The sequence below is a fragment of the Takifugu rubripes genome, chromosome 20 (genome assembly GCF_901000725.2).
Source record: "Takifugu rubripes chromosome 20, fTakRub1.2, whole genome shotgun sequence".
NCBI classification, from domain to species: Eukaryota; Metazoa; Chordata; class Actinopteri; order Tetraodontiformes; family Tetraodontidae; genus Takifugu; species Takifugu rubripes.
In genome coordinates, this window is record NC_042304.1 from 14181599 (window position 1) to 14193288 (window position 11690).

The 11690-nt window shown below is 46.7% G+C and overlaps 1 protein-coding gene across 4 annotated transcripts in view; it reads left to right on the plus strand.

Annotated features, from left to right (window-relative positions):
• The window catches only part of kank4 (KN motif and ankyrin repeat domains 4), a 42130-nt gene extending 30440 nt beyond the window's left edge, over nt 1-11690 (plus strand). For 3 of the 4 annotated variants that reach the window (XM_011615116.2, XM_011615114.2, XM_011615115.2), the window contains exons 3-10: nt 218-3523; nt 4912-5005; nt 6854-7123; nt 7466-7550; nt 7856-8075; nt 8150-8292; nt 8480-8680; nt 9283-11690. In XM_011615116.2, coding sequence (XP_011613418.2) covers nt 218-3523; nt 4912-5005; nt 6854-7123; nt 7466-7550; nt 7856-8075; nt 8150-8292; nt 8480-8680; nt 9283-9387 — 4424 coding nt within the window. In that variant the 3' untranslated portion in view covers nt 9388-11690. The remainder of the gene's footprint in view (nt 1-217; nt 3524-4911; nt 5006-6853; nt 7124-7465; nt 7551-7855; nt 8076-8149; nt 8293-8479; nt 8681-9282) is intronic. The other variant, XR_965410.2, reaches the window with a different exon arrangement.

Below are 11690 nucleotides of genomic sequence, written 5' to 3' on the forward strand. Positions count from 1 at the left end.
GTAACAATAATTTGCAATCTATTCATGTTCATTTCCTCCTCTGAACAAATGTTAGCTGTGACAACATAGACCACGATGCTCATTAAGAGTTATAGTACGAAAGCAGTGTCGTGAAGGAGGAAAGGCCATTTTGATAATTAGCTTTTGATGTTTCCTTATGGACTTTTTTCGCCTACTAATTATCTTCTTCATTCACCTCCATGTTGATTTCCTGTAGCCAATGGTGTTCAGACCAAGGCCAGTGAGGGCGGCGCTCCAAAGAAGCAGCTTCCCTACTCTGTGGAAACTCCTTATGGTTTCTACCTTGATCTGGATTTCCTCAAGTATGTTGATGATATTGAAAAAGGAAACACAATCAAACGGGTCCACATTCAGCGCAGGATCAAAGGTCCGTCGAAGTTCAGCACCTTGCCAAGGAATTTCAGCCTCCCTGGCCATGGAGTCAGGCCTGTCCCCAAAGAAAAGGACAGCACGTGGTCTGGGACATCCACCCTGGGCCCCAAGCCTAAATCACGAGTGGCAGAGGTTCAGCAGATCTTTGACTTCCGAGCAAGCGAGAGTGTAACTTCCACCCAGAGCAATAGGGCCGCAGTTAGCCCAGGTAGTAGCTTCATTTCAGCGAAGCCCAGAGATGAAGCTCGGGAAGGCGACGGGAGGACCATTCCGGGTCAAGCTCGTCCGAATCTGCTCCGAGCGTCGAGCATGCCGATTACTCTGCAGCAACGCAAAGGATCCGATTCAAGTAGTCCTGATCGCACTGTGGGAACGCCAGAAACCGGGTCAACAGAAAACGTGTTCCGAGCTTCCCCGGACATCACGGAGAGACGGAGCATTCCCCAGGATCGCACAGGACTTCACCAGCAGATCACAGTGGCCCTGAAAAGGGTCAGAGAGCTGGAAGAGCAGGTGAAAACCATCCCAGAACTAAAGGCTCAGATCTGCTCATTAAGGGAGGAGAGGGAGAAACTACTGCTTCAGCTCCAGGCCCATGTTTGCACTTCACCCTCCACAGTAGTTCCCAGCTCTAATACCGAAACACTCCCATCTGGGAGCACTCAAGCTACTGGAGTTTCCGAATGTTTGCCAACAAAGGAAATAACAGGAAAAGAGAAAATAAGCGTGTTGGTGAAGGAGAGCGATATCAATTCCGAAAGGGTTGAGATTTGCTCAACACATAAAGAAACAGGTGGACAGCTAGGGCAGAAATCTGACGGACAAACACAGCCGTCAGAGGCAAATGTTCCACCAAAGGTAGCAGTGGAGCATCCGACAGAGCTAACTGTGCAACCGCTGCCACAGAATGTTGCAGGGCAAGAATCATCGTTACCCGTGGGAGCGAGAAAAGATGCTAGCAGGATTCACGATGATGCCGTAAAAGGAGGGAAAAGTGAAGACAGTAAGCAGAAGCTACAGGAGAAGCTTTCAACACTGGAGGCCAAACTAGCTCAGGCTAGTCAAGAGCTGGATAGAACCACTGGTCTCTTGAAAGAGCAGCTACAGGAGAACAAGCTGAAAGAGGAGAAAATCCTCCAATTAAGTGAGGGGGTTAGAGAAGAGGTGTGTGTTGCAGAAACACACAACAGGTCAAGAAGAGAGAGCATTGACACAGGGACAGAGACTGACAAAGTAAATTTTGCCAACCAGGAAACAGAAACGGAATCACTCCACACTGCAGATCAGGGAACAGATACAGATAGAATCTGCATCGAAGTGCATCCGCCAAAAGAGAGGACAGGAAGTATAGATCATGGCACAGAGACAATTAAAACTGACACCTGTGAACAGGTGACAGAGATGGATGAAGGTGCTGCTGTGAGCCTGCACAGACCCAGAGCAAACAGCATGGAAAGGGGGACAGTAACGGAGAGGATCGTCACGCAGGATCAAACAACAGAGACACCCGTAGCGGAGAGGATAAACCAGGTCACAGAAACCGACGGGGAGATGGTTACAGATCATCCACAGAGCCCAAGAGCTAGCAGTGTAGCCCGGGGAACGGAGATGGAGCGCGTGGACACAGTGGACAGGGTGACGGAGACAGTGGAAGCACAGATGACAGATCAGCAGACTGAGACGGTGATCAACAGACAGCCAGACAATCCAACTGTAAATGCTGAGAGTCAAGAGGTAGGAAGCACCCCATCTCAAAGTGAAAGTGAAAGCACTATCGTTGGTGAGAGAGTGAAGGATGAGGAAGTAAGTAGGGAGCGCCTCGGAGATATTGGAGACAGTTTAACTGAAGTCATCGAAATCAAACGCAACCAAACTACCGATTCAGATGTAGAAACCCAGGAGGCCGCAGCGTGGGGACATACTGACTCGAAGACCCAGATGATCTCGGTGAAAAGTGATTCGGAAACAAAAGAGACTAAACCTACAAAAAGTGAGATACCAGACATTTTGGACGCACAACCGGTTGCACTTGAGATTGTTGACAAGACTCAAAGAGAAGACAGCGAGACTCTGCGTGTGACAGTAAAAGAACCTGCAGTAGGTGAGAAGATGGTAGTGCCTGTACGCCCCCAGAGAGGCAAGAAACCTGCAGCAGAACCGGCAGAGCCCTCAACTCCTCAACTTCAGGCTGCGCCTCCCCTTCCACGAAGAGGATCCAGTGAAGCACAATCCCAGCAGCCCCAGCCCCAAAGCAAAAACCAACCACAGGCACAAATAAAAGGCCCGCCACCACATGAGGACACACAGAAGAAACATCCTGCGCCAGCTCCAGCTCAAAATGAAGCTGTCACAAAGAAATCTCCAACGGAGTCTGGTCAGAAAAAGCCCCAGTCCCAACCTCAGACTCAGGGTTTAAGTTCAGGTGAAGGCCAGAAATCTCAGCCTCTGTCTCAAACCAGTAAACCAACACGGGACTCCAAGGAGCTTAAAGCAACTCAGAAGGGATCTAGTCTGTCACAACCTCCCCAACGTGGAGAAAGTCAGGCCCGCACAACTCGACAGGGGTCCTGCGACACCCAGACACAAACTCAGGGCTCCCGTAAAACACCCAGTGAGGCGAAACCTGCTCACAAAGATGGCAGCGACGCGCAGTCGCTGCGCAGAGCCTCCGGCGAAACAGCCCAGCGCCGCGGCTCCAGCGAAGCCCAGGCCTCGCGCCGGGACAGCGGTGACGGACAAACCCCGCGAAGAGGGTCGGGCGAGTCGCCGACGTCTCCCGCGGCTTTGGGTCAGGTTGTGACCCGGTTAACAGGTCTCCTGGGAGAGCAGTGGGCACAGCTGGGGAGCAGCTCCGGAGCACAGCAGACGGCCGGCCAGCAGGAGAGCCCCGGCACACACAAACAGACGGCAGGGAAAAGAGCAGAGGCAAGCAAAGGGGCATCGGCCAAGCCCGCAGGGAAGGCGGCGCCGCCGGCAGCGGCAGCAGCAGCAGCAGGGAAGGCAACGGGGAAGCCTGGGCCTTCCAAAATGAGCTCCATTCAAAGTCAACTGGTCAGCTCCCTCAGCGTCCTCTCTGCCTTCTATTCACCAGGACAAAAAGCCGCCGGTGCCGGCAAGAAGCAAGAACAAGGTAGGCCGACATGGGGATGGGTGCCATTCAGATCCATTCACAGCGCCAGTACCATGCGCAGATGTGACGTAATTTCCCAGTTTACTCAAATGTCACAGGTAGGAAGAGGATGAAGTCATACAAATAGCATAATATATATATATTTTTAAATGATAAATGAGTTGTGGTTTTGGGTATATCCACTGAAAAGGTAGCCCTCGCTTTAGGCCCATTTAGGCCCATTTCCATCTCTGTGCAGCCTTGTTGTCAACAGTTTTGGGTTAAAGGATTTCCAAATGGGAGCAGCTGAGCGCGACCAGAGGAGCTCCACACGGTTGGAAGTCGTTCTCCGTGTTGTAGCGGTTGTACAATGACTCTCAGCAACACACACAATATCAAACTGAAATCAGCTGGTCTGCTTCTTCGCTTCGACCCGAGACCACACGGGTTCTGTTCCATTATTCAGAGTGTTTCTGATGTGCTGTCAGATCTCATCTATAAGCTCTTCTCTCAACGGTGCTACACCCCTCAGTTGTTTGTGTAATCCCTCAACACGGTAGTAGCCATGATCCATTCAAAGAAATGGAATTTGCAGACCTTTGCTCTTACATAGGTTATGCTGAGAGTTGGTATTTAGGCCACAAATACAGACGCTCCGCTTCCAAAAGGTTTAAAATAGCAAATCGATCATTGACATGCTGCGTTCTCACACCATCTCTAGAGATATTTGGTTGTTCTTCTTTGATGGTGGTATCCACAATGCCTTCAGATGCTGGTTCCTTGGCACAAGGTTGCATCCTTATGTTCCCGTTTGAAAATTACAGCGCGTCTGCACCTCGTCTGCTGTCAGATCCGAGTAAGACGGCCGACCCGGGCCTACAGCCAAGAGGAGTCAGCAAAACACACAATGTAAAAATCAATCTTAGGGCATTACATCCCTCAGCAGGCCTGACATTGACATTGTAGTCAGTGAGGCTTGCGATATTTAACCATCTGCATTGACCTGGAGCTGGGTTGGTGGTCCTAAATGAACTACATCATCCTGGATCACGATGTATATCCATACATATACTGTATGTCTTCACAAGCTGCAATTAATCTATGTAATTAGCATTAATTGTTCAGCAATTCATTATTCAGAGTTTAGAAGAAAGCGCGACACTGACAGGGGCTCTACGGGTGGAAATACACCAGAGAAGTTCTTAAATGTGTTCTAGCTGCTGTCTTTATGCAGTCAGAGGCTTTCGATCCCAAACTGTGTTTTATGTCAGTAGGAGGAATTTTAACTCGCGCAGTCCCACAGGTTCACAACATAAACACAAAGAAAATCTCATGTTTTTTTTCTTCCCGTCCTCCCTTTTCCCTTTTATCTCGCTCTCTCCGTCTCCCTCTGTCCTCTGACTCTCCAGGTCTCAAATCTATTATGAAGAAAGAGGGCGCCGCAGACAAGCAGGGGAACAAGCGAGCCAAAAAAAACCTGAAGTTTGTTGGGGTGAATGGAGGGTAAAGCATTCTTCTTAATGAGCAGCATGTGTTCTTTTTCTATGCAACCCAATGGAGAAAGCTAGAAGATGGATTGGCCATTTGTTAACAGTGAGGCATTATATCGTCAGCTGCCAGGAAAACAGCTTTCCTCTTGTTCACCAGTCTGACCACAGCGACTGTTCATAAAATGTCTCCAGCTGTGTCTTACACATCTGTTTCATCAAGCCGTTACAGACTCACTGTCCTGAATCTAACCTCACACTCTGTGTGTGTGTGTGTGTTCTTGTACTCACTACCGAGTACCTAAATACTCATTCTACTAGTAATATTCTACTAGTACATGTCCATGAAAGTCCTCACAAAGATAGAAGTACAAGGATGTGTGTTCTCTATCTGTTCATGGCTGATTACGTCAATGTTGTATTGACGCAGTTACAAAATGAAGAACAATAGATGCACACAAACGATTTGTGTGCTCAGGTTTTTTAACATATATTCCAGCAAATTGTCAATAACTTGACAAGGTAATCAATCAACGTGATTGATCCATCAAATGCATCGACGTATTTTGGATTTCCCTTTCCTGAAGATGCGACTTGTCAGACAACATTTCCTTCGCCTATCTTCAGAGTTCTGCCCACACCAGGAAGTGGGATGCTGTTTGGGCTTCTCTTTGGTTGCTCTGACCTATGTTTGGACTCCCTGGAGCTCCGCTGGAATCTAGGGAATGCCGTGCGGCCCCTGAACGCCTCTTGTGGTGTCTTGATCTTTTTGCATGAGTTTGTCCATGAATCGGAGGCATTGAGTAGAGGCTTATCTGACAAAGGATCCTTCATTACACACTCCACTGACCACACACACATGCTATCTTCATACCTTCCTCGGTGAAGAAGGCGGTGTTGTGTTCAAGGTCGCATGGTGAAGGGGCATATTTATTGATTTTCATGTGTATGTTTAACTTTGTGAAGGATGTTTGGGATCTGTGGGCCACGTTTGTATCGGACAAGCATCTTTTTCATGTTCAGGGTTCTAAACCCTTATTTATCTAGCTTTTACTGTGGACACGAGCAAATTTGTTTTTCTTTTATAGAATATTCCATTGACATCTACATGTTTTACATGTACACATTTGCTTTCAAAGGCCACATGAAACAACCCAACATCACAGAAATATTTCAGTTTTCAGAAGCTCAAGGCTTCTTCCTTCTTCTCACAAGTGGGACGATCCCAGTGGCATTTAAAATGCACATCTAAAGAAACTTCCAACTTTAAAAATAATCAAACAGGGCAGCCTCTTTCAGTACTAATATACATTTTATTGTAGAGTTTTCTGCTTCTACAATTTGTGTTATTTTGACTGAAGGTCCATTCAACTAAAGCCATTAAATATTATTCAGTATCTAAAATTAATGAGAAGCTGTTTAGCATCAGATTTATATTGGCCCCACTAACTAAATCTACCCCACTAACAACATCTGTGGGGAGAAAACTTTAGATTGGCTGTACAGTGCAGCTTTTCCCCACCAGAATAAACTCAATGTGCACCTCAGTGTTGGCTGTTTGTGTGCACAGAAGCTCTGGAAACCTCCACGGTGTTGTTCTCCTGAGCTCTTCAGCGGACAGCAGCTGCTTTACACTCACATTGTCTAGAACTCTGGCAGGAGGTCTCTTCATGCAATTACTGCACAGCAGGCTTTAATATTCCCATGATTGTTGCTTCAAAACCAAAAACTCAGCACCAAACCAAGGCCAGTAACATAACATTGTCTTGATTATGTGACTAAATCCTGACGATTCCAGACCATTTCAATCTGTCTTCAACAGCTTAGATAAGCTACAAAATGCGACAACTTTGTTCTTGTTCAGATATGAGTCCACATCCAGTGAAGAATCCAGTGGAGAGGAGAAGCCGAAGGCTGAGGTAGAGGAGGAGAATAGCTCGGAACCAGAGGAGGAGACGGAAAAGAAGACGGAATCTGAGCCGGCGGAGAAGCCTGTGGAGGAAGCAGAGGCCCAGCAGAAGGATGTAGACGTCCCTGCAGCTGAAGGAGGCGCTTCAGGCGCAGAGCAGCAGAGTGAAAGAGGCCTGATGGATCCAGAAGTTAGCTCGGAGCTCCTGGAAGATCAGGCTGAAGGGTGAGGCAGACGGTGAACTATTGTATGGAGACATTACTTCTCTATGACTGAAGAAGTGTGTAATAGAGTATGAGCACGTGATAAATGCATGAGGTGAGCTGCTTTCCATTTCCTCTTCCTGGAAAGTTATAATAACGTCTCTCGGTTTAAAGGGAATTTCCTTAAAGGCTTAAAATAAAGAAATAGTGCTCTCAGCAGGGTCGAGTTTAAAAGGCTTCCGTCCCTGGATATTCCTGCACTCTGTAAAGCTTCTAGAAGTAAACACTGCAATATTTAAGACACCTCCGAGAGGTCAAACATGCTTCTTTATTGTGTCATTGTTTCCTTTTTTTTTTAAACCAGAGAGAAAGTCGACAAAAGGTTTATAGATGCTTGTGTTTATGTGAAAGATCGGATGGAAGAGGTCTCGTCCCCAGATAAAGAAATGGTGAGAATCCCCTTTTTTTAAATTCTCCTTCAGATGATTGATGGCAGTCTGCTCTCAGCACAGCTCCATGTGCTGTTCCTGTCTCTGAGGGACTCAAAATGATTTATTCTACAAATTCTCTTCCCTTTCCCCCCCCCGTTGCCTCTTTAGGCTTCAGTGGGTGCAATAATGTAGCGTTAAAAAAAAAGAGAGCAATTGTTCAAATGTGAGCTGTTTAACGACACTATTGCAAACATGTTAAGGGAACCATAGGAACTCGACACCAGCTCTGCTTTCACCGTGACGTCTCCGTCCCGTCTCCACAGCGTCAGGTCTTGGTCGCCCTCTACCAGGAGTGGTTCAGGGTGTCCAGTCAGAAGGACTCCCAGGCCGACACCGTCAGATCCTACCTGCGACAAGTGAGTTTGACCACGCCCACTCTGCTGCCGTACGTGGTGAACCTGACGGACGGCAACGGGAACATGGCGCTCCACTACTGCGTTTCCCATTCCAACTTCCCCGTGGTGAAACTGCTGCTGGACACCGGTGAGCGTCCCTTCGCCACTTTTGGAGCGTTTGGAATCCTGCCTCCGACTTGGCCAAACTTATCTTGCGTGCAGGTCTGTGTGAGACGGACAACATGAACAAGGCGGGCTACACTCCGGTGATGCTGGCTGCGCTGACGGCTGCAGACAGCTCCGACGACCTGGAGGTGGCGCAGCAGTTGCTGAAGCTGGGCAACGTGGACACGCGCTCCAGACAGGTGATCCCAACATTAACCCCGGCTTCCACTCACTCTCCCGAGGCTGGCGTTGGAGCAGAATGCTCTATTTCAGGCCCAAAGCCTTAGACTTTGATTGCACGCAGACCTTTATCTGTTTTCATCCCGTCCCATCTGCCCCCGAGTCGTTTCATTCTAATTCTCTCCACTTCTCACTCTCTCTCCGTAGGCGGGCCAGACAGCGCTCATGCTCGCAGTGAGCCACGGCCGTGTTGCCATGGTGAAGCTGCTCCTTAGCTGCGCCGCGGATGTGAACCTGCAGGACTACGAGGGCTCCACGGCGCTGATGTGCGCCAGCGAGCACGGGCACACGCACATCGTGGGCTTGCTGCTGGAGACGGGCCGCTGTGACCTCAGCCTCACTGACAAGGTGCCAGTTTAGAGCCCGGAGCTGGAACGCTTTGAGATAAAATGAGGAATAAAGATTTAGATAACACCGAGGCAGAGTGCAGATAAAATCTGCATTGATTACAGAGAAATGAAACAACTCAATTTAAAAGTTTTGCTGCCTGAGCCTTATGATTAGTTGGGGGGGCTGTTGGTTTGTTTCTGTATAATTTGTCAATAGACATTAGGCTTCTCCTAGATTCACCATTAGGTGCTAAGTAGCTGCCGTCTGACCCACACATGGATTGATTGTTCAACCTAGAACATTATTGATCCCTCTGGATTAATGATTCCCCTCTGCAGCCGAGGGTGCCGCGCGAGAACTTCGCCATATCAAGGTGCTCTTGTTCTGCAACGCACAAACATGCTGCACAGCCTCGTCCAATCGTGCTCTTTTCTACACACATGTGCTTTGGTGTCGTTCCTGAGGCGAAATTTGGAGTCTTTTTCAGTATTGATGTGGGGATTTTAAGCGTGGACAACTAATAGTTCAAACCATGGAGGGATCCAGTATTGTTCTATAAATGATCTAGCCCAAGTTTGACCATCTGGTTTTGTGACAGTCGGTGTTTTTCACCCCCCCAGAATGGACAGACAGCTCAAAAAGTGGCAGCGGGATCCTCCCACCAAGACATAGTTGACCTTCTGAAGGCCCACGCCAAGGCCTCGCCTCCCGCTGACCTCCTCTGAGCCAGGCTCACCATGTTTACGTCTCCTCGGCCCCCCGGACTCTCCATTCTGCAACCCTTTTGCCTTCCATCAGGAGAACGGCGCAATTAAGGATACACGTCTCTCACTATGTGGCCATTTTTCTTCCGCGTCTTTGCCAACATGCCCTGCGTGTGTTTATAGATATGCTGCATCAGCCACTCTCAGTATAAAGGGCACCAGTCAGATTGATGATGAGACAGTGTCATTATGATGAGCACGGCGCTACAGCGGCGACGGGCAGTGATGGACGGACTCTCCGCTGGATGAAAGATCATCAACGGGCTCTTCAAGCAAATGTAAGCACATGATCTACCTTTCAAATATACGAGATGAAATATGACATTATTTATATTTTCTTTTTTATGACACCAATGTCATTTTCATACATTTGGACATAAGCCATTGACAAGATGTTATATGTAGAATGTTATTGTATCAGATTATCATATAAAGTGTATTTTCTACTGTACTTTTATATGGTGTCGGTGTACAGTAAATAGTCACTCTGATAGAATTATTCAGATTAAATATGTATCGCCAAATTCTACAGAAGCTAAATCAAATTAAATAATTTATTGTCAATATTCCCCATCATTTGTTATATTTTCTTTTGCATTCGCATCACGGGAAGAGTAGTTTTGTTAAGGATTAAATATTTCTGCTGGACACAGAAGATTTTTGTAACTGCTATAAAAATGTAAGTAAAGAGAAATATTGAAATTAGATGATTGTATCGTGCAAAAAGGCGCAGCATGCTGTTGCGCAATGCCGCCCTCTAGTGGCTGTCTGGTAGTAGTGACGTGTGCTGTTAAACTGTCTCCTCAAGATTAATCTCTCACCTGTTTGCATTCCTTTACCACTGTACAGTGGATGTCTTGTATGCAACTGCTTCAGAAAGCACAAAGAATGTCCAGCTGGTTGTTTTACATTCCAATATTTAAAAAAAGAATCCCTCAACAGGAAGTAAATCTTATTTATGCTGGCATGGATGAAGTAACTGAAACAAACTCACAGATATAGTTTTTCAGTGGAACTGACAAATAACAATAATTTACTCACACTCTCACTTTGTTGCTGCACTAGTTTTTGTGTTTGATGTACATTAAGCTCAATTCTCCTGGTGGTTTAGCCTTAAAAGCAGCACTTTGTAAGCTGTTGAGCCTGAATCCCAAACACTGTTGACAATTCATGACCTGGGAATGAGTCTCAATCAACTACTGTGGCCTTTTCAGTCTGTCTCCCTGCTAATCCGCACCCTTATTCCTGACGTAACTTTGAATAGGTGCACTGTTCTGAAAATGTTTACAGCCCCACAGCTCCTGCACAGCACAGAAACCAGTTTACCAGGCAGAAAAACCTTATCGTGTGGCAAAAGCATAATTCAGAGTTAGACAAACTGGGACACTTCCAAGGAAAACTGTGACTAAATCCTGACTCAACCTCATAAATCTGGAAACTCGTTCATGTGGTAAATTTCAGTAGGTACTGTTTGGGATTTTTTTTTGTACTGGTTCTGATGTGATACGAGGTGAATTCAGGTTAATAAAGGCCCATTGTGATGTAAAATAGCTCAATTATATAAAGTTCCTGTATGTACTCGACAGTATATTAGTATATTAAAGTGTCTTTTGGGATCTTTATTTGCTGAATCACAGTGTAGCACAGTTTTTCCAAACAATGAGGGTGCCTTTACCCCTGAAAACTCTGAATTCTGACCCCCATTGGTTCCCTGGACTCTTATCTCCCCACGTGTCACACAGTGAAAGGTGATCAGAGCTGCGCCTCTGGGAGATGATGGCATATCTGGTCTTCCGTGCCTGTGTGTGAAGTTCTAACCTTGTGTCCACATTTAATTCAGCGTGATCCAGATGTTGGACGGTTTCTAAAGGGGCTCAACACCAAAGAACTGAAATCAGATCTGTTTCGCTTGGTGTGACGTACTTTGTTTTATCTGTAAATCCTGCCAAATACATGTACATACAGTATTGTGAAATATATATAGCAAGTATTGTCTGATAGTTTGCTCCAAAATTATATATATATATATACACACAAGTATTTATTCAAATGCTATATTTTTTATCATATATAGTATACTTATGTATGCATGGACAAATATAAAGCAATTTGTTTGGAAGAGCAGGACTTGATGGACTAATGCAGAGTGTTCCCTGATGATGTGACTGTCCAGTGTGTCGTTGGTTGGTTCTGCGTGTGTATGATCAGACCGGGTCGTGGACTGTGTCATGTGACAGACAGTATGTGGGGGGGGGGGGGGGGGG